The following is a 23,480-nucleotide window of genomic DNA, read 5'->3' as shown; positions in this document are numbered from 1 at the left end:
CTCAACATGTTGAAGGACCACTAATTGGGCCCGGAGAGATGGCCCCAGAATATCATGGATGACCTACATTATTTTGGGTATTATGTGGCTGGTCACTGTCGACGCCTGTCTCAGAATAGGCAGTCTGCCTTTATGACCTGCGTGTTTGCCCATGCAGACATCTTTGAAGCCCCCGAGCCCCTGATTGATGTGGCTGACTCCATATAACACTTGCGCACACTTAGTGAGCGTAGGGCTGACCTTTCTCCTGCTCAGCCACATTTTCCAGAGGCCCCATCTGACCACTCAGTTCCTCAAGAGCCCTCTTTTTCTACCTGGTCTGCTCCTACTTCTTCTTCCTCATACCGTTCTTTTCAAAATCCTCCTTCTACATATTCTTCTTCTTATCCCGCTAGCTCTTATTCTTCAACCATTCCTCCTCTTCATATTCATCCTCCCACCTGTTCCTCTTACAACATCCTTACCACCACCTCCTCCACTGCTCCCCTTTCCTGCCAAGATTTTTCCCCACCAAGATATAATACATTCCTCTATTTTTTTCTTGGATTTAATTTGGCAGCAGAGGATTATGTTTTGTCCTTTCTCCTGGTCCATCTTTTGGGTCAGTGTGAGGTTGTTGTTTTAATCTTTGTTGTTGATTAGCAGGGAATCAGAGTGATTTTGTCTAAGGGGATGCTATGTTTCTGGGAAATATTGAAATAATCATATTTTTTTGAAGACAAACATAAAAGCTTGTGAAGACTTATTTGTTTTACGGTCTCTTTTTGTGTTTTGGCTTTGTAACATGTTAGTTAACACACAGGGAGTGGAAGACTTTTGGGACTCCCAAAAATCCGCAGAATGAAGGTACTTTAGTGCTGTAGCCCCTTTACTGATTTTATCTGCACAGCGGGGGGCTGGGAATGCAGCTGTGTAGAAGAAATGTCAAAGGTGTCTCAGTTCCTTCTTTCTCTAGAACTATGGGGTCCCAGATGTTAGGCTACCACCCAAAAAAAAATTATGCCATATCCTAGTGATATACCATACCGTTATAAGACGGAAATACCCCTTTAAGACTCACTGAGCTATAAAATGCTACATCCTCTAAAATTCATTAGAATTTGCAGAACACCATTCACCCCATGTCTCAAGAAAATGTCCTTTTTTTCTTAAAGCATTAGCCCCAAAATCGCTGTATTAAAAGATAGTCTAATTTTGTAAAGTATGTATAAGACGTACATCTGTTTTATTTAGGTGAACATATATCTGACAGTCTGTATTCTCTAAAAAAACACAAAAAAAAAAAAAACAGGGTTAAGCATAAATATGGATATGGTGAAATGTTTCCAGGTTACATTCTATTCCTGGAAATGAAGGTAAGGACCTAGATCCTCTTCAGCTGAGCTGTTGGAAGTACTGTCTGGTCCTCCTTCTAGGAGAGAAATAATGTTAGGTTTTTTATTTCTTATTGCTAATTGTAATGGCGTACAACCATTACTGTCCTCTATATTCTGTTTGGCATTAGCCCGGAGTAAAGTCTTTACGATGGCTGCATTAGCATTTAGAACAGCCACATGTAATGGTGTCCAGCCAAACCTGTTCTGAACATCTACATCAGCTTTGTTTTCAATCAGCTTAATAACACTGCAAAATGACCCCCTTTGAACAGCAAAATGAAGTGGTGTCCAGCCAGACATTTCAGCAACATTCGGGTCAGCCCCCATATCCAATAGAAGAGAAATTATAGAGTCTTCACAATAACGAACAGCCAAATGGAGTGGAGTCCAAGTCATATCTCCAACAGCATCTAATTTGGCATTACTGTCCTTGAGTAAATGTATTATCTCTGAGTGTCCTTTAAATATTGCAAGGTGCAAAGGTGTCCAGCCCTGGTTGGTCTTCAGGTTAACATGGGCACCGTGCTTTATGAGTTGTTTACATATCAAACTTTTACCTTTTACAGCTGCCATGTGTAAAGGGGTATATTGGCTGTGATCAACAGAGTTCAGATGAGCCCCTTTCTGTATCAAGTGTTGCACTACTCGAAAGTAACCTCTATCGGCAGCAATGTGCAGAGGAGTCCTATGATTATTTTGCTTGCTGTCTAGGTCAGCTTTTTGGCTGATTAACAGCTTGACAATATTATAGTGACCATAACAGGAAGCTACATGCAGAGGTGTTTTTCCATCTATTTCTTGACTATTTGGGTTGGACTGACGTGTGAAGAGGACCCGGGCAACATTCTCAAAGCCATTTTGGGAGGCCAAATGCAGGGGAGTCCAGTCATCCCGTTCTAATGCATCAACATGTGCTCCATGGTCTAAAAGTAGCCGAGCTATACGATCATCTCCTCCCTGGGCTGCAAAATGCAGTGGTGACCATTTGTCTTCATCCGTTATGTTAACATCTGCTCCATTCTCTATTAAGCAAGCACATATGTCCGGTAGCTTTCTCTGCACTGCCAAGATGAGAGGTGTGGATCCACTCACAGTGCGGCTATTCACTTTAGCATTTAGGCTGAGAAAATGGTTCACCCTCTCAAAGTTACCTTCAGCAACCGCAAAATGAAGGAGAGTAAAATTATTTTCATCCATCCAAGCAATATCTTCGCTGATTTGTAAGAGGCTCTTAAGAAAGCTTTCTGTCCCTACAATAAATACAAATGGTTAATTAACTGAGTCAACTCATTCTTTGATTGCTTATTAATTTATATTTGTATATATAGACCTTCTCATATAATTCGAATCATTTTGCAGAGACCAGTTTTATACCCTGGATTTAAACAAATTTTTGGGTAAAAATCTGATTTGCTTAGATGTGCAGTTGAAAATTCACTATTATACACGTTAAAATCCTAAGTATTTGGTCTTACAGTATATTCAATGTATTAAAATGTAAACATATACTGTCATTTTCTTGCTAAATTACTAACTACTGGGCAAATAAGAACAACTTTATACTCTAAGGAAGTTTAAGTAAATTATTGGTAAGGAAAACAAAACATTTAAAAGCATTGAGAATCCAAATTTAAAGGAATTGTCCAGTTTTCACCATCCCTTTTTAAATAGTGGTTCCTAGGAGTAAGGCTGAATTCAGATGGTTGTACCGTCTGTGTTATACCCTTAAGGCGAGGAACCTTCACAGTTCTACTGAACTTTCATCAGAAGATACATTGTACCCATAGATCTTAGAACTGTATAGTAAACAAAGCTTGGTTTAGCTAGAGGTCCAGGTGCTGGGACCATAAAAAAACCAACCTAAAGTAAATTTACAAAAAACAAATCTCATCCTGCCAAACTAATATGCACATACTCATATGCACATGCGCATACATACAAATCCTCACATATAGACTTAATAAGAGATTTGCCATTGAGATGGTTTATATTAAGCCTTATGACCTTGGTTGTAGCTGGGCCTCATTTTTATGTCAAAACCTGAGCCCAACGTATGATCCTCTTATGGGCAAGTCCAAACCTGGACATGTAAGTTAAATAATGTAATATTTTGCCTATATTCTGATGAGAGGCATTATTAATTAATTTGCCAATCATTATATACAATCAGATGTAGATGACAATCAAATCAATTTGTGTATAAACTTCTAATCACATGTAGAAAGAGGTTAAATTCTTGAATCTTAAAAAAAATGTTTTGAATATGTCTAGTGCACATCAAATAACACCAGTATTAGCAAGACCACAACTATGGGAGGTAAAGAGGATGCAGTCACACCTGGGGTCTTTTGCCCGAAAGGGCCCAATTGTTCGTCTACCACATAAAGCACACAGTACTAAAAATGATACATGATAATTAATGGGTCATGTTACAGATTTTGCATCAGGGCCCAGGAGCTTCAAGTTACACCTCTGCACGCAGTTAGCAAGTTTATTAATGACATACCAGTTATATAGAGACTTACCACTGCTCAGGGAGCTTGTAGACGATGGTGGTTGACTGTCCTGTATTAATGAGACACATATTGTACAAGTTAATAGTGTTCATCATAAATAATTGTGGCTATTTAAAGTGTAACGAAACTTTTGTAAATCTTTTGACATATATTGATTTGTCAGAAGTTTTGATAAGTGGGGGTCCGAGCACTGAGACCCCAAACGATCGCTAAAACAAAGTAACAGAAGCGCTCATGTAAGCACTGTGCCACTTCGTTTATGATCGCCTTTCCTCGTCTACTTTTTATCTGAGGAAAGTCGAGCAGAGCCGATCAGAAACCGTATTCCATATATCTGTCATAGATTAGACAAGACAAACTAATCACAACAATTTTAAATCTCTTGAAAATATATTCTATAATGAATTTAAGAAAACTACTATTTTTGGACCTTCTGCTCCAGAAGAGTCACCTTTTTAAATAGCTATTTTCTTAAAGATTTATCAAAAAATAAACTAAATTATTAGTTACCCCTGCCTCCAGTTTTTTATTACTTCACTTACATCTCTGTTTCGATTAAGCAATGCTGCAGCTGAAGACTTAAGAGGATCCTGTTCAGCTTTGTGCCCAACAGCTTCATGTTCTGGGAGAGGACTTTGCACTAAGCAGAGTAACATGTGGGATTCAACAATGATATCTAAAAAGAGGAAAATAAGCATATGAGTACACGGCTTGGTAACAGAGGGTGTCCCAAACTACATTAGCAGACTGCTATTAACAGAGGTGCTCCAGACTACACAGCCAGACTGCTGTTATAGGGGGTGCTCCAGACTACACAGACTGTCATTACTGACTACACAGCCAAACTGCTATTATTGGGGGAGGTCCAGACTACACAGCTAAACTGCTGTCATAGAAGGAGGTCCAGGCTACACAAACTTTCATTACTGACTACACAGCCAAACTGCTATTATTGGAGGAGGTCCAGACTACACAGCCAGACTGCTGTTATAGGGGGTGCTCCAGACTACACAGACCGTCACTACTGACTACACAGCCAAACTGCTATTATTGGGGGAGGTCCAGACTACATAGCTAAACTGCTGTCATAGAAGGAGGTCCAGGCTACACAGCCAGACTACTGTTATAAGGGGTGCTCCAGACTACACAGACAGACTTACGTTACTGGGGGAAGTCCAGAATATGCAGTCAGACTGCTGTTATAGGGGGTGCTGCATACTACACACCCAAACTGCTATTATAGGGGGAGGTCCAGGCTACACAGCTAGACTGCTATTATAAGAGGGGGTCCAGACTAAACAGCCAGACTTCTGTTACTCTGTAAATGTAGGGTGCGGGGATGGCAAGACTCAGGAACTAAGCTATCTCCAACAGCAGCAGGTGTCAGCTGTAACATTCTGCAACCCAGCTAACTCCTATCTCGGTAATTTAACTAGTACAGCATATTATGTAAGCAATCAAATGATAGCATGTTCAAGTCCCATAGCGGGGGTAAATATATTGTAAAAAAAAAAAAAAAAGCTATAATTTTGTAATTTTTTACTGAAAAAAAAATCCCAAGTAGAAAACAAATTTCCCTTACAAAATGCTTTATTATGAAAAAAAAACCAATACAAATAATTGGTATTGATGCATCTGAAATGACCCGTACTATAAAACTACTATGTTTTTTTATCCATCACAGTGAACACAAAATTCTAAAAAAACAACACCATAATTGCCGTTTTTTGTTCATCTCGGCTCCAAAAATAAGTAATAAAAAGTAATCAAAAACTTCTATGTACCCTAAAATATTATTTCCAAGTAGCAGATGTATTTACTTTCAATTACATAGATCCCCTGCTGGGCAACGTAGCATATATACTTGTGGCAGAAAAAAAAACCCTTATAAAATATAACTAAAATATAATTTTTATTAACTATAGAAATACAATTTTACTAAAAAAAAGAAAACAGAGAGCGAGCCAACAGGGAACTCATCTGACGGAATTGATAGTGAACAGTATCCAGCTGCTTGCAATGTATTCAATTTTTAATTACATAATAGATGCAAAGCAATAACAAATTTTACGTAAAGGTGTTCATACCATTTAAGGCCCAAAATAGGCCATGCGCTTAAAAGGTGATGCCTAAATATTTTAGGATTGAGTATCTTTTTCACCATCTTGTTGCATGTTATGTTTCATCTTAAACTGTATTGAGTTTTGTCTTTAGGGTTTAATTGTATATCATACTGTTATACTTGTCATATTTGCAACCATGAGTTTTTATATAAAATCTATTACTGTATGTGTGATACATACAACCTGTGCTCTTATGTATTGTGTATATCATTCCTCTTAACTGCTGTCTATCTCTATTTAGCTTCATTGAGCTGACCAAATTTCCATACCTTTCTTATGTATTTATTATGTGTGTTTACAATGTTTGTTTTTGGCCTGAAGAAGACACCATTTTGGTGTTGTAAGGTGTAGCCTTAATAACCAAATCCTACTATTACGATATCTCACTTCTTTTCCTGATGTCGGCATTGCCCATAATTCCTTAAATTTAACCATGACTTAGCTATTATAGGAAATGCTCCAGACTACACAACCAGACTAGTTTTCTAGGGGGCAATGCAGACTACACAACCAGACTTTTGTTATAGGGGTTGCTACAGATTAGACAACTGGATTACGGTCATAGTAAGCACTCCAGACTTCACAACCAATCTGCTGTTAGGAAGTGCCCGGCTTCAGGAACCTCTGTCAATCTGCAGATATCATTGGGGGAAGCTATGTCTGGCCGGACACTTCTCCTCCAGCAGAAATGTAGTATTATATGCCAGCCATTTAAATTTATGGTTGACCATGTAATACAAGATTTTTGTTAGCAGCTCACCTCTCTGGCTCATAGAGAATGTTCTGGGCAGTACATTTAGATGTGTCAGCAGATCTGCTCCATTGTTCACATCTCTGGAACCAACCTCAGTGAGTGACATTGCAGATTTGGAACATAAAATACATACAGTACATACTTTTAAGATTGCTGTCTAGTAAACTTGGATTAACATGAAATTAGACAATATTAACCTCAATAGGCAATATTCAATGAGTTTATAGATAAATGTATAAATTGATAGCTATGAAATAAAAGATACAAACCCGAGAAACTTGGCCGTCTATTGGGATCTTGGTTCCAGCATCTCTTCATTAAGTCAATCATCTGCTGACATTCCATAGGACCATCCTCCGAAATGTCCTCTAAAGGAGGCCGATGCCCTGCTGCTACTTTCACGATAACAGTCATCATGCTGTTACCTAACGGTATAGAGATAAATATAAACTATTAGAGAACTTTATTTGCAGTACACTCATGCTCTATATTTTGGTGTTCTGTATATTTATAAGCCATCCAAACCAAAAATATTCTGAATGTCCGACAGTTTTATCTTTGTATGGTGGTATTATTTTATCTTTGTATGGTAGTATTAGTTGGTCACTGTATTGCTGTAACACACATTATGCTATAGATCCAACAGGCTACCATGAACTTTTCCTGTCTTCTGTTTATATAAGGGGATTGTTATTTAAATAATCCAATAATATAATCTTTAATAGGGCACAAAAATGTTAACTTCAGTTTAATGTTATTTTAAAACCAATAAAAGTAATGGGAAAAGCAAATTTTTTAATCAGAAATAAGTATAAGTAGAAAAAAGCCTAAAATATTCTGGTTGTATATAATTTTAGGCCTCATATACATGGCAGAGTCATCTGCACAGAGCCTATATGAAAGCCCCATACTACAGGGCCATAGGCAATAAACGTGCTGTTGCGTGATGCTGGTAGGAGAGAAAAGCACAGCATACCGTAGAAAGTATTCTGGAGAAAAACCTTTTAATTGTTTCATTTTCAACATTATATTATGTGAGGAATTGTATAACTCATGCAAAAATAACAAAAAAACAATCCCACCCTGACAAATTAATATGCACTAGATTAAAGCTCATACATACAAATACTCACATACATATTTAATAAGAAATTAACAGCCTGCCATTTCTAAATGTTATTCACCGCAGGCAGAAAATTTTAGAAAAATAAATCTATAGTCCAACAGTAAACTTTGGATATTATAAATCTGTTTTTTCCTTGTTCTTTACACACAGTACCTTCCAATCATAAAATAATTACACAGTTTTTATTTTTGCTTTGTGCCCCTTCCAACTTTCTCATTTCATGCAGTCGCATACGGACTCTACTTTCCATTTAAGTAGACACATTGCTGAAATTTGAATTGGACATAAAAGGCGTAAAAAGTATATTTACCTGCAAAAGGCTTTTTCTGAGTCAGAAGCTCCCAGATAACAATTGAATAGCTGAAAGACAGAGAACACACATAATAATGATTCCATGTTTGACAGCTACAATATTTTTCTGCTTTGTTTCCCCTATATGCTTTTCAAAATAGTTCAGTTACTCCAAGTATTTCCAGCAGAGACGCAAACCACAAACTGTTGATTCATCTAAGAAGGCATTCGGAGGCGTAGTAGACAAGTCTGTTATCAGTATTATCAGTGTATTGAAAAGTTCCATGAGGAAAGGCAATTTAGTCACTAACGGCCCTTTTAGGGCACATTCAGACGTGGTAGAATTTTTCCGCTGCAAATGTTGCTGCAGATTCGCGGCAATTACGCAATGAATCTACACGAACATTTACATATTTGACAGGTAATTCAAATGTTGTGGATATCACAGCGGACTTGCCGCAGATTTCCGTTTTTGCATTGCAAAGGCTGAAATCCGCAGTGAAATTCCGCTGCTTCTCCACAACAAAATGTGCATGCTGCGGAGTGAAGCGCTCGTTCATCTTCTGATCGTATTGTTTTAAAAACCTGAAATATTATCGTTGTCGGCAGCGCATCTCCCTGGGAGATGCGCTGCCGACATGATGATAATGTATGGGGACGAGCGATCGGAGTAATGACTGCTCGTCCCCATGCATAGCTCCTTGTGATATGAGCAAACGTTGATCGGCACCCTCTGCACCGGCCAAAATCGGCCGGTGTAATAGGGGCTTAAACGTGGGAACGGGGTAAATAATTCTGTTTATACTTTGTAAATTATGGAAAATAAAGGGAAAGTCCCATTTATTTAATTTTAGATTAATTAATTAATTATATGCAATTCTGTATGAGATACATATGAGATACACACTTAATTAATTAATTCATTGTCTGCATATAAAATTAATCACAGTGTTTGTTTGTTGTTTTTATGTTGGGGGGGGTGTTGAAATAAATTGTAATCATTTGGAAAAGAACTGTCATAGATCATTAGAGTCTCCAGGAATTGATGGAGTAGAACCCTCTCCCCCAGAGACCAAAGATTGACAGGGGAGCAGCATACAGAGCTATATCTGTGATAATATTCTGCCTTATTTAGGCCTCCACCTGTACACTACAGTTGCTATTAACTTGCCCACCCTCCAATGATAATGTGATGACTATTTCTGCCCCAATCTAAACAGCAAAGCTGAAAGTGAACTGTAGAAATTACTGTTTAATCACTGGGTCTACACCCCATCTGTTTTTTCCACTATCTCTAGTTATATGATTTTTTTGGGTATAAACCATTCAAAACCTATTGTGTCTGCTTTAGTGGCAAGTTTGAAAGCTGGAAACTTAAAAATATGGGATAGTCACATAAAAAAGTAGAAAAGAAACACTACTAAATGTTTGTTTGTTTTTCAAATGTGCGTAAAGTTAAAATCACATTCAATTAATATTTAATCTTCTGATGATACATTCACTTTAATGGAGTTTCAAATAGCCTCTACTCTAATATACCAATTGCATTTCTTCAGAAGTACATCGATTAGTTACCCATATCAAGGATTGCCAACATTTGTGTGGTGAAGTGGATCTCTAGGGGAAACGTAAAAATGTTGCTTTTGCAAGAAGAGGGGCCAATGTCCTATCCTCCACAATATTTTTTTACCTGATATCCCTTAGACCATGTTACATGTAGACTTTTTGCAGTGCTACTGATTGATTTTCATTTTTGAGCTACAGCTACAGTCCACATGAATACATTGAGCTACATGCAATCTTGTGGACTGCAGCTGTCACTCAAGAGTTTAAATCAATCAGCGCTACAAAAAGTTGAGGTGTAGACCTGGCCTTAAAGAGGTTTTCCCACAATTAATATGTATCACCTGTATGGTTGCTGGGGATGATCCCTGACACACCCCAACGATCTCTAGAACGTGGGTCCCGACCCCGTTCCTCCTTATTGCATGATCACTGTGAGGGGAATTTTGAATAGGACGGTGGTAGCTTTATTCAATGTGTAAGGGCTGAGGGGATCAGCGAAGTGCTGTTCTCAACTGTTTTTGTCGGTCCCATAGACATTGAATAGGTGATAAATGTTAATTGTGGTAAAAACCCTATAAAGCTGGCGCCCTCGATTTTCTGCATAGGAGCGAAGCATTTAGTAACACCATCAGGGGTATTTGTTACTAGAGATGACTGACTAGGTTCATAACATCACTGTTGTGACACAATCTACTTTAGCTATGCATAGACCTCACAATGATAAGAACCAAAGAAAGTAATGTCAGGTTGAAAAATAAAAAAATATTATTACTATACCACACTGCAATAACATATTTCAAAAGTATATTTTGTTTCAAGATGAAAAGTTTTCTTTTAATCATGTTATTTTTTAGTTGTTTTTTTTATCTACAGAAACGTTAACAATTGAAATATGATTAGTTGCCCTAGGTTATGTTTCTCTTCAGTGTAGCATATGACCTACTGTTCTCAATTTTTCTTTTTTTTTCTTACATTTATTCATTAAAGTTTATATCAGAAAGTTTGCATTTTTATCTGTCTGTCTGTCTATCTATCTATCTATCTATCTATCTATCTATCTATCTATCTATCTATCTATCTATCTATCTATCTATCTATCTATCTATCTCATATCTATCTATCTATCTATCTATCTATCTATCTATCTATCTATCTATCTATCTATCTATCTATCTATCTATCCATCCATCCATCCATCCATCCATCCATCCATCCATCCATCCATCCATCCATCCATCCATCTATCTATCTATCTATCCATCCATCCATCCATCCATCTATCTATCTATCTATCTATCTATCTATCTATCTATCTATCTATCTATCTATCTATCTATCTATCTATCTATCTACAGACGTAGCCGTCTTTATCTTGACTTTTAATGCATTAAATACACAGTGTCAAGAAACTTTATCTTGACTTTTTCATTGGCTTTCCAATGGCTTTTGTTGTGTTCTCTCTCTCTCTCTCTCTCTCACTGAAATGATTGGAGGGTTTCTTAATGGTTAACTGGAGGTACGATTTAAGTATTATTACCATCATTATTATTATTTCCTTTCAATTAACCCCTAATGACCAGGCCTTTTTGCGCGTTAATGACCAAGGATTAGTTTTTGTTTTTTGTCGCATTCTAAGAGCGGTAACTTTATAGCCGTATAAGGGCTTGTTTTTTGCGGGACAAGTTGTATTTTTCAATTGCACTATTTTTGGGTGCATATAATATATTGATTAACTTTTATTAACTTTATTTTAGGAAAGAATTGAAAATAAAGAGCTATTCCAGCATTGATTTAAATTTATGCGGTTCACTACGTGGCATAAATAACATGTTACCTTTATTCTATGGGTTGGCACGATTACGGGGATACCAAATATGTAAAGGTTTTTTGTTTTCTTACGTTTGTAAAATAAATACCTTTTTGTTAAAAAAAATGAATTGTTTTTGTATTGCCGCATTCCAAGAGCCGAAACCTTTTATTTTTCCGTCGATGCAGCCATTTGTGTGCTTGTTTTTTGCGGGGCAAGGTGTAGTTTTCGTTAGTAGTATTTTGGGATACATGGAACTTATTGATTAACTTTTATTTTATATGGGAGGAATGGGAGAAAAAAATGAATTTTGCCGTAGTTTTTTGCATTTTTTAAAATTTTTGTTAATTAATGTGGAGTCATTACGATCGCGGCGATACCATATATGTATATGTGTTTGTTTGTTTTTTACACTTTTACTAAATAAAACCATTTTTTGGTGGAAAAAAGTGGTTTTATTTCATTTTTACTGTAATCTTTTTATTTTTTTCACATAAACTTTATTTAACAATTTTTTTGTCCCACTAAGGGACTTCACCATGTGATCTTCTGATCGCAGATATAATGCTTTGGTATTCTTAGACTACTAAATCATTATTGCCTGTCAGTGTAAAACTGACAGGCAATCTATTAGGCCATGCCTCTGGCATGGCCTAATAGGCAGATGCTGAAGGCAGACCTCGGCTGCCATGGAAACCGATTGGCACTCCGCAATATCATTGCGGGGCTGCCGATGGGGTGACAGAGGGATTAACAGCCTATTAACAGCGGCATCTAATGGGTTAAACTGCCGGAATCGGAGAGCGCTTCGATTCCGGCAGTTGGGGCAGGAGCCAGGCTGTGTATAACAGCCATGCTACTGCCGCTGATCTCGTGGGTACACTGGCGGTACCCACGAGATTAGAGTGACGGATATATCCGTTGCTATGCAGGAACTAACACCTGCTTGTGACGGATATATCCGTCACTCGTCGTTAAGGGGTTAAATAAAAATAAAAAAATATTATGCAAAATAAAATAAAGACACATTGATTTAATAGATATCTTAGGAATAATTATTCTTTAGTTGCTCTTACCCTTAGCATGATCTCATATTATGTTCTATAGTTACTTTAAGTTTACAGTACTTTACAATAATGCTAGCTATAGATGTAGCTCCCATTTTCTTGTTATTGGGTTGTACTCTTCTCACCATACCTGTACACATCATATTTTATCCCTGGCACCCTACTGCTCTCCAGGAATACTTCTGGAGGGATGTAATTAAGGGTTCCTTTGATCGCTGATCTTTCTATATATTCCTTTCGAGTTGAATTTTCTTTCCATTTAGAGAGGCCAAAATCAGAAATCTGAAAGAGAGAGCAATTTTCAGTAGATTTAGTTACCTGCAGTAAATATGTAGTTACCTGAATTGTTGCAAAATTTAGAATGGCAACCATAATCTAGAAGGTGGGTTGGTGGAACCTTGTAGCACCAAGAAATAAACACATCACAAGTATCTTATTTGCAGGTTTGATCAAAGGAACTAGAGAGAGCTTCACAGATGTTGATGAAGGTAATAATGGTTCTAAAAGGCTATATACACCTTTTGAAATATATATTTTTTTATCATTTCCTTTTATGAAGCTTTCTAAATACTTTTTATTAAAAACAATTTTAACTTTTTCAGATACAGCTGCTTTGTATCCTGAATACAGAGCAGCTGTATCGTGCACTGAGACCTGAATCTGTCAGGTCAGCAGCACTGACGGGTTCAGTTGTCAGTGCGTCCTGCATGTCTCTGACATGCAGGATCCACCTGTTATTGATCACACCTAAGTTATAAATTTAGATGTGATCGGTAACAGCTCGATCCTGCGTGTCATGGACCTGCAGGACCCGCTGAGATTGAACCCATCATTGCCGCTGACCTGACGGATAAAGGGTTCAGCACTAGATACAGCAGCTCTGTATACAGGTTACAAAGCAGCTGTATCTCAAAAAGTAAAAATAATTTTTAAGAAGAAGTAATTAGAAAGTTGCACAAAACACACTGATAGACATTTTTATATACATTAAAAAAAAAAAGTTTCAAAGGTGTACATAGCCCTTAGGGGCTTCAGGAAAGTGACGTTGGTACAGAACATAAAGTAGCATATTTTTTAGAACATAATATATACACATACTTGGTAGAGCATTCTTATTGCTTCCTTAATTGGATTTATGGTATAAAATGGGCAGAAAATTAATCACTTTGAAGGTGTAAAAACAAGTTAATTGACTTATTATAAGGTGGGAGAAGCATGGATTGAGTGTCCTGATCCCTGGGCCCACCCTGCAATCGTCATGTGTCACACTTTGTAGTTTCAATATACTCTAAAAATAAAGCAAGCTCTGTCTTCATTTATTAGGTTATAATGAAATTATGATTATACACCCCATTTCCTTTATACGCTACTGTTATGTGGCTCCTGAGCCCCCACAGCTATACCACTTTTAAAAGAATATCTTAAGTAAAGTACAATATAAGCATTCATACCTACGCCTATATATTTTACACAAATATTTTCTTTACTGTTTAGCAGAAATTCAAAATTTTTTCTTCTTTGTCATTGATTTTATGTCAAGAACGTGATCAGATCCCTTCAGAACAAAGCGGGGAAACCTTTACCAAATATAAACTTTAGGAAAGACTTTCCTGCTTACTTTTGAGGTGACCCATGAAAATGTAAGGGTAAATTCACGTGCGGAAAATTTGTTGCAGAGATTTCTGCTATTGTCCAATTCATCTGAACAGAGCCTGCAGAAATACTGCGGTTTTTTTATGTGAAATTTTGAACAAATATTTTTCCAGATGTTTTTTAAGTTATTGAAAAACTTATGATGAGAAAAACATAAAAAAATGATGCTAAGAAAAACACTGCTTGTAAAACTGCCTAATTCAGCCATCTGAAAGCAACTTTAGAGCTCAGCTACATCATGTTTGACAGCAGAATGGAGATAAATCTTGGTCATTTTCCAAGGACAAACAACAGCATTTAAAAAGCAGCTATGGATATCAACGGATACAAATATATCAAAATCAGTTAAGTATTAGGAGGGTCGCTCAACATTGTAAGTACATTTAAAGCTTGAATTTTGAAAGCAGAATTACATAAATTATGTTACATCCGACAGGACTTCGTCATGCAATGATAGGGTTCACGTACACAGCTGTATAAGTGTCCCGTACAAGATCAGAGTTGTACATAACCATAATATAGCACCCATAGAGGTCTATGGGACCATAATGTACCCTTATACAGTGTTCCCTCTAGCCTGTGCACTCTGGAAAGGAAAGAGTTAAAACATTCTAATCAGGTCAATAAAAAGAATAATAGCGGATCGTGGAATTTTTGACACTATAATTTCCAAAGCGCACAGCTTAGATGGAAAAGTGCCACCATATCCCTTTTATTTCATACAAAAGTATACAGATTCCTACATAGCTTCTAGGTGGGGAACCATATAGAGGCACCATATGGCAGCACATTGGAGTGCCTATTGCTCTGTGGTACTAAACCAGAGGGACACCATGGGCCATTATATCGGCTATGACACACAACCCTGCCTAAAACTACTCTAGAATTATACTTTTTTATGGAATCCAAATTTTTGTTTGGTCTTTTTTTAGAGCCGCAGAAATGTCTATTTACTAATAAGTCAAAATCAACTTGGCATTTTATTAACAATGATCCATGTTTGGACTGTAAAGCGATAGTGTTGATTTTTACTTGACACTGCAAGGTCAATAACTTAATGAATTAATATCAGTCTTTGTCATCAATACTGTTTCCCTGCTCTAGGAAATAATACACAATATGACAAATGTGGATACATACTGTGTCCATACCAGAATGTTTAATATAGAAACCAGTCAGATATCATTAAAATTAACATAACTGGAACATTTCATTCAATTTCTGACAAAACTGATAAATGACTGATACTTATGACGCATACATTCCACCGTAATTAAAAAAAAATTATTAGCATTTCTAGTTTTTTGTTCTGCAATCAGAGAACTTTTTACGTTATTAATTTTTAGGAAATTTCAGAAAAATGCAGCTGCAATTTTTTTTTTCTTCAGAAACAGCGCTTTGTGCATCCCTGAGCTCAGTCTGGTTATGCAGTTCATCCTGATGCAAGTTTGAGCTCTGATACCAGACACCACCTGTCAGGGGGGTAACAAGGAAAGACTGGGCCCCATGGCAAACTCTTGACTGGGGCCCCCCCAGTGCAACAAGCAGACCCCCTTATAGATAGTGCCCCCGGTAGAATGTGCCATACAGCCCCCCTGTAGATGGTGCTATACAGCCCCGCCTATAGACAGTGTCACACCCCACTTGTAGATAGCGCTCCCCACCTCCCCTTTGTAGATAGTGCCATACAGCCCCCTGTAGATATCGCCATAAAGCCCCCCCTGTATATAGCGCTATACAGCTCCCACAGTATATAGTGCCACACAGTCCCCCTCCCTTGTATATATTGCCACACAGCCCCCCCTTAGTAGATAGTGCCGCACAGCCCCCCTTAGTAGATAGTGCCACACACAGACCCCAGTAGATTGCACCATGCACAGCCCCCTGTAGATAGAGCCACAGTGCTCCCCCTTGTAAATAGTGCCATATAGCCCCCTAGTACATATTTCCACACAGCCCCCTGTTATTTAGTGCCACACAGCTCCCCCATGTGTATAGTGCCACCCAGCTCCCCATTGTGTATAGTGCCACACAGCTTCCCCTTGTGTATAGTACCACACAGATCCCCCTTGTGTATAGTGCCACACAGCTCCCCCTTGTGTATAGTGCCAGACAGCCCCCCTTGTATATAGTGCCACAAGGCAATGGCGCATCCAAAAAAGTTGTATCAGCCAGGGGGATGTCAATCAAACATGGAAAGTGGGTTTGGAGGCAGGACTATGTGACTCTTCAGGATAGCGGCACCGACGCATGACCCTTTAATGAGTAATTAGCATATAGTGTGCGCTGTTTTAAAAGTGGATTTTAAAGATTTTGCTGCATCTAAAAAAAACATACATTTGGAAATATTGTCAGGTCATGTATTACCGCATGGTGGTGGTTTAAGGGGTTAAAACTACCAGACAGGTTCCCATGAAATATACAATGAACTGAAAACAATTCTATCAGTCCTGCAATTTTGTTAATATAAATATATCCTATAATTACAGCTCCAGAACCAAGCTCTGACATGTATACAGTCCCACAACCAAGCTCAGTACATATATACAACACCAGAACCAAGCTCAGTACATAAATACAGCATCAGTACAAACCTCAGTACTTAAATACAGCATCAGAACCAAGATCAGTAAATATATACAGCCCCAGAACCAAGCTCACTACATATATACAACACCAGAACCAAGCTCAGTACATATATTCATCCACAGAACAAAGCTCAGTACATATATACAGCATCAGTACAAACCTAAGTACTTAAATACAGTATCAGAACCAAGATCAGTACATATATACAGCCCCAGAAACAAGCTCACTACATATATACAACACCAGAACAAATACACCTCAATTTAGTGCAACCCCTGCCATATAGGTTTGTACAGCGTAAATCTACAGCTCCCAGCATGGCCTGAACAATGTTAAGGATATGCTGGGAGATGCTGTTTCACAAAAAAACAAAACCATACCACCCATCATCTCGCTGCAGATCATACAGTGACTACAGTGCTGATTAGAGGCAGAACAAACATTTTCATTAAGTGACTCACTGGTGACGTCTCAGATTCTAGTTCTTCTCTTCTCCCTCCGGTCCAGATCTCTATGATGTATTTCTCCCGGCCACGACCCATTTCTGCAGTTTTTCACTCAGATGTCTTCGGCTTCTCACTTTTAAAACATTTTTGCACCTATAAACAAAGTTAAAATTCTAAACACAACTAAATATGGGCAGCACGTGGCTCAGTGGTTAGCACTATTGCCTTGCAGCACTGGGGTCCTGGGTTCAAATCCAACCATGGAAAAAAAAAGAGGACCTCTGTACAGCACTGCGTAATATGTTGGTGCTATATAACTAACTGTAATAAATGAATAATATAATAAAGTGACATACACTACACCACTAACTATAATAGCACCATACACTGTGTCCCACAAACACTCCATGCCCCCCATAGAGCCTCTGTATATAGTGCCCTACATAGTGCCCACATATGGACTCCAGAGCTTCCTCTATAGAAAGTGCTCCACCTATAGCCCACCTCTGTAGATAGTACCTCACATAGAGCTCCCCCTGTATATAGTGTCCCACATATAGCCCACCCTTATAGGTAGTGCCCTATATATTGTGCTCTACACATAGTCCACCCCTGTATATAGTGTCCCACATATAGACCCCCTGTATACAGTGCTGCACATCCCCACCTATAGAACACCCCTGTATATAGTGCCCCCCCAGTAGATAGAGTCCCAACTGTAGATAATGCTGCTCAGTTTTAGAAAAAAACAAATAAAAAAATTACATACTCACCCTGATCCCATTCCCGCGCCGTCCGGTGGCATTGCAAACCTGCTCTCTTTGGAGCTGAACAAGCGGCGCGTCAATCAGCGCCATTGAAGCTTGGACGAGGACGTCATCGTGCCGCTAGCAAGTAATTTTGCCCCACCAATCAGCGTCATTGTAAGGGGCTGAATCGTCGGCCACGGAATGTGCCCGGCTATCCTGCGTGCTGTAGACGCAGGTACAATTACTGCAAGAGGGGGTGACTGTCTCTAGCACCGGAGCCCACTCCTGTGCTAGCGACGCTCTCGGGCATGAGAGGGCCTATATCGCCCGGCTCATACATGTTAGAGGCTCGGCGGCGCGGGCCCCGTAGTAGCGTCGCTGCCGCTGTAGCAGCCATAACGGCTGTTAGCGGCACCACCCAATCAAGCCACGGGCCCCGTAGCGGCCGCTACGGCTACTACCTCGGTAGTTACGTCACTGCCACCAGTACCTTGTACACACAAGTGAGGTGCAGTTCCTCGAAAACATGCAAACTCTTTTTTTTTCATGCTGGACACATTCTTAGTTTTTGTCATGCTATACCATTGTTCAATACATTTTGCAAGTTTCAACAGCACAGTTACAGTAATTCAGGATTTGGTCTTTAACGGTAGAGCCAGGTTTGAAGTTTTCACCAATCTTTTTAAATATGTCCTACAGTATTTTTATCACTTGCACTTCCTATGGCATGTAATAGATGTCTCCCACCTGTCTATATACTAATTCTTCTTTCCAGGTTTTAGATGGTTCTAACTGTATCCCTCAAGAAGGGGTGTTCCAACCAATCACATTCATATCCACTTCTGTACTAGAGAATGTGGATCCTCAGAGTATAATGGAGAGAGATGTGCACATGCCTGGCACCTAGCTCGTATTCTTAGAGCTATGCCATAATTGCCCTTGGGTGAAATACAATTTTAGAAAAGAGCATGGAATAATCTTGTGTGGGTTTGATCCCAGACCTTGATTTTCCAGCACCATAGCATCTTGTCGGTAAGCTATTCAGCTGGTTAGGAATACCTAATCCTGTTCTGTGTCTTTTGTGCTCTTTGATTCTGATGTTGGGAGTTGTAGTTTCACAACAGCTGAAAAGCCACAGGTTGGAGACCATTGTCCTATATAAACACACCTATATATCCACAAACAAACACTGTAGAGTAAATTTATCATTGTGTATTTAAATATGCAAAGATAATGGATACATTGTATGACAAGCATGCACATAAGGGAATCCAAAAAGCATTGTGTGACTCAGAACAGTAGTTTCTAGGTCACCCTGGTAGTAAAAAAAAATGCTTGCCAGCACCTGGAATTGTAAGTATGAGCACATATTTGAAATTCAGTGTCAATCGCATAGCTTGGAAGACTAGCATGTATATAAAAGCTTTAAAAAGCATAATATATCATATGTCAGTATTATAAACTTCAATGTCATTCCTAGGACACTTATCAGTAAAAATAAAATATATTTAGAATATCATTACAAAGGAGAAAGCGACTCCATGGGACCGACATTAGCACATACAGATTAGATACTAGGCTAACAACGATATAAAAAATCAGGGAAAAGTATGAAAAATTAGGCACTTGCAGCATACGTTTGATGTACACATATGTATACTAAACTAGTATTAAAATGTATAATGTAACGTTCCTTTAGGTTTGAATGGGGCAATTGTATTTTCAACCATTGTCCTTTAGATATATGTTTGACAGGTTTACACCTGGATGCTGTATTTTATGGCATTGAATTGTGTACCTGCCATACTATTCAACACGGCAAAAAACAACAACATATATCCAGTGGTTGGTAAGTTTGTTTTTGTTTTTTTTAATTTGTTTTTTATAATGGAAGTCAGTAGGTATATGGATATACGTGTGTGGCATCAGTTTCCTTTTTTTTGCTCAATAAATTCTAAAGTAATATATGGGCGTGCCCCATTAAGTCCCCTCATGTATTACCTGCAGCAGAGAATGACACATGCATAAATTACATGGACTGATTTCAATGAGATCTGTGTAATGCTTAATTTCTCCGGTGGTGGCGGAACTGCAGGCATATTGAACATTTGCTTCTGGGTTCCCCAGCAGCTGGATTACATCTGATCGCTGGAGGACTCAGCAGCAGGAAATCCTGTGATCAGCTTATCGCCAATGGTTCTGATAAGAGTCCTAAATTGGTACCATGTCTGTAAACTTAGAATTCCCTAATAGAGTATGAGACTTCAGGCAATTATACCTAGAAAACTATACAACTAGATCTACTCCACCAGGAAGAACGTTATCTATAAAATCCCATTTCACAGCTATCTTATTTCCAATAGCATTGCTACCCTGTTAGACAATATTTCACTCCGGTAGGACTCTTAGACCAAGGCTCGGTGTCACGGTCTGTGGGTATGTGGACCCACTAGGCTGCACCGCCATAGAGGGGAGGCAGCTGGCCAAACAACAGAGCACCCAATCAATACAAAGTCCTGCACTAGGGTACCTGAATAGTCCTGACAGTGACAGAGGCTTTAGCATGGATAGAGGTGGAGGTGGGTGCAGCTGGTTGTGCCAGGCATAGCGGATGACAGCAGGTGCAGCAGGTTGCGCCAGATGTGGCGGGTGACAGCAGGTGCAGCAGGTTGCGCCAGACGTGGCGGAAGACAGCAGGTGCAGCATGTTGCACCAGACGTGGTGGTTGACAGCAGGTGCAGCAGGTTGAGCCAGATGTGGTGGATGACAGCAGCTACAGTAGGATGCGCCAGATGTGGCGGATGACAGCAGGTGCAGCAGGTTGCGCCAGATGTGGCAGATGACAGCAGGTGCAGCATGTTGTACCAGACGTGGCGGATGACAGCAGGTGCAGCAGGTTGCGCCAGATGTGGCGGATGACAGCAGGTGCAGTAGGTTGTGCCAGACGTGGCGGATGACAGCAGGTGCAGTAGGATGCGCCAGATGTAGCGGATGACAACAGGTGCAGTAGGACACGACTCCAAACACTAACAGGCTCAGGAACAAGAACAAAGCACGGGATACAGGATACAGGTAGCAGGGCACGGGAAAACACTAAGGGACCATTTGCAAGGACTAACATTGAAATACTAATAACGCTCAGGCAATGAGCAAAGGGGCAAGGCCCTTCTTATAGTTCAGGGTGATCATGGGCTAATTGCTGATGCTTACATGTGCATGTACTGGCCGTTTAAGGCTGGGCGCGAGCCTGCGCGCGCACCCTACAGAACACAGCAGAGTGGAGCGGAAGTGAGCACTGGCGTCACCTGGAAAGGAGATGCGGGCCAGTGCTCAACAGACAATGGCTGCGGACGTTGAGGGGTGAGTAATCCCGATGGTCCGTGGCCATGGATGTTACACTCGGCTTTTAGCTAACTTGAACCGCATCTCTGTAGCAAATCAGTGTCGATCCTTCATCATCGTATCTCATCAGCTTCCTCATCCAAGACATCTCATATAGCTAACCAGTTCCTGCTGACTGCTGATGAGGTCCAAAATACTGAAACAGATCTGTTAATGAATAGTTAGGCAGTAAGAAAAAAGGTTTCAAATATTGTGGACGAAAAAGCTGAATGAGAGATTAGCCTTTGACTTTTAACTTAAAGAGGACCTGTCACCTGTTATGAAATAAAAATTGTGCCATTCCTCTGTTACTCCTGCTCGAATGGTGGGACAAAACTCCAAAGGACATTTATTCATTGTCTTTACCGCTTAAATAGTTTTGCTTAAATATTATTTAAAGGGTATAAACACTATTACAACTATTTTTTTAAATGTTCCAATGCATGTATAATAAAAATGAAGCAACTTTGTAGCTACAGCTCCCATATAGACATATAGTGCTGCATGGTTACAGACTACAAACAATCTTTGTATAGTCTGATTCTGCATTCATACTCTCTTCCATCTGTCCCCGACTCCTTTCACACCTTTGGAATATATGTTAGTAAGACGTAGGGGACAGATTTAAGGGAATATTGTTGCAGGATCAGACTACACAAGATTTGCTTGTAGTATGTAACCATGGAGACACATAGGTCTGCATAAGAGCTGCAGGCACAAAATGATAGTAAATAATAAATCCAGACTATATGCAAATGTGCTCAGTATTAACTGATGTTCAATCCTTATCTTACCTTCACATGCAAATGCTCATCCAGGAGAATATTGCCAGGTTTTAGGTCCAAATGGAGAAGTGGTGGAGTCATAATATGGAGAAAGTTCATTCCTAGGGCTATCTCATGAATGAAACGGAACTTTAGCTGCCAGCTAAGTGTATGGGTGGGAATTAGTTTCTCAAGGGATCCATTTTCCATAAATTCCATCACAATACCCAGAGGATTTGTGCAAATTCCATAAATTTGTACAATGTATCTGAATTTTATCTTCTCCATCTTAGATGCTTCTTCCATCACATTGTTATAGGTTGTGCTGCGTAAAAAAAGTAAACAAAACATAAACAGCTCTATCTTATAAACTGAATTATAGTGGTATCATAGTCTACAGTATAAACTATAGAAGTGCATGTATAAAATTTAACTTTTAACCAATTCTTTTAAAATACACCACAAGTGTCCCATAAAAAACAGGAACATACAAAACATGATAACATAGCTCCAGTAATGATATTGTGGAACGGTCTTGCTGTAATTCAGTTGTCACGATGCTCATTGCCAATGGTAACCACCAACTTACTATCCCTTTTATTTTACTTATTATAGCCTTCTTGAGAAATAGGGCGACCACCCTGTAAGGAGTGGCACAACATTGGAACCTTACCCTACATATCGTTTTTTGCCCCTATCTTCCCTATGCTTTTCCTCCTATGATGGTTTAGGATTACTCAAGGGAGATAGAGATTGGGGTCCTCGTATACAAAGAATAAATAAATAGGGAGTTTATGAATAACGTGTTGTTTCCTATTACTTCACAACACCTCACGTTTTCTTATGTAATGATGCAGCCAAACATGAGCCAAGAGGGTCTTGTGGCTATAGTTTTGCTGACTAGTTAAACTCTTGCTGCTGTGACAGTTCCACGAGCTCCGTTTTCTGGCGGAAACTAGTACCAGGGCAGGAAATTAGAGTGTGATTCTCCTCCCTACGTGTCCCTTGTAAATGGCTGTTATCTATTAGTATAGGCGTAACTAATAGGCTGCTAGCCGTCATGTTGTATTGCACGTAACTGTATGACTGGCACTTTATGGAAGCCTTATATGTGTGCAATTTTAATACTAATCAGCCACCCCGTCATGAATCAATATGTTACACTTGTGCGATCCCGCTCATAAAACATTGTGGCTTGTATGCATCCCCCTCGGAAATGGTATTTTAACCTGCCCTTGTATCAGTACGCATTACATTTTTTTCTGCAATCCT

The 23,480-nt window shown here is 39.1% G+C and overlaps 1 protein-coding gene across 1 annotated transcript in view; it reads right to left on the bottom strand.

Moving 5' to 3' along the window:
* Positions 1-1,337: 1,337 nt before the first annotated feature.
* The window catches only part of ANKK1 (ankyrin repeat and kinase domain containing 1), a 65,501-nt gene continuing 43,358 nt past the window's right edge, over positions 1,338-23,480 (bottom strand). The window contains exons 2-8 of the mRNA XM_075840982.1: positions 22,239-22,533; positions 12,757-12,908; positions 8,206-8,255; positions 7,039-7,194; positions 4,435-4,568; positions 3,902-3,941; positions 1,338-2,626 (exon numbers count right to left, since the gene is read on the bottom strand). Of these exons, the coding sequence (XP_075697097.1) occupies positions 1,338-2,626; positions 3,902-3,941; positions 4,435-4,568; positions 7,039-7,194; positions 8,206-8,255; positions 12,757-12,908; positions 22,239-22,533 (2,116 nt within the window). The remainder of the gene's footprint in view (positions 2,627-3,901; positions 3,942-4,434; positions 4,569-7,038; positions 7,195-8,205; positions 8,256-12,756; positions 12,909-22,238; positions 22,534-23,480) is intronic.

Source organism: Rhinoderma darwinii, chromosome 10 (genome assembly GCF_050947455.1).
Source record: "Rhinoderma darwinii isolate aRhiDar2 chromosome 10, aRhiDar2.hap1, whole genome shotgun sequence".
NCBI lineage: Eukaryota > Metazoa > Chordata > Amphibia > Anura > Rhinodermatidae > Rhinoderma > Rhinoderma darwinii.
The sequence above is the reverse complement of the archived record's forward strand: the minus strand, read 5'-3'. Positions and strand labels throughout refer to the sequence as shown.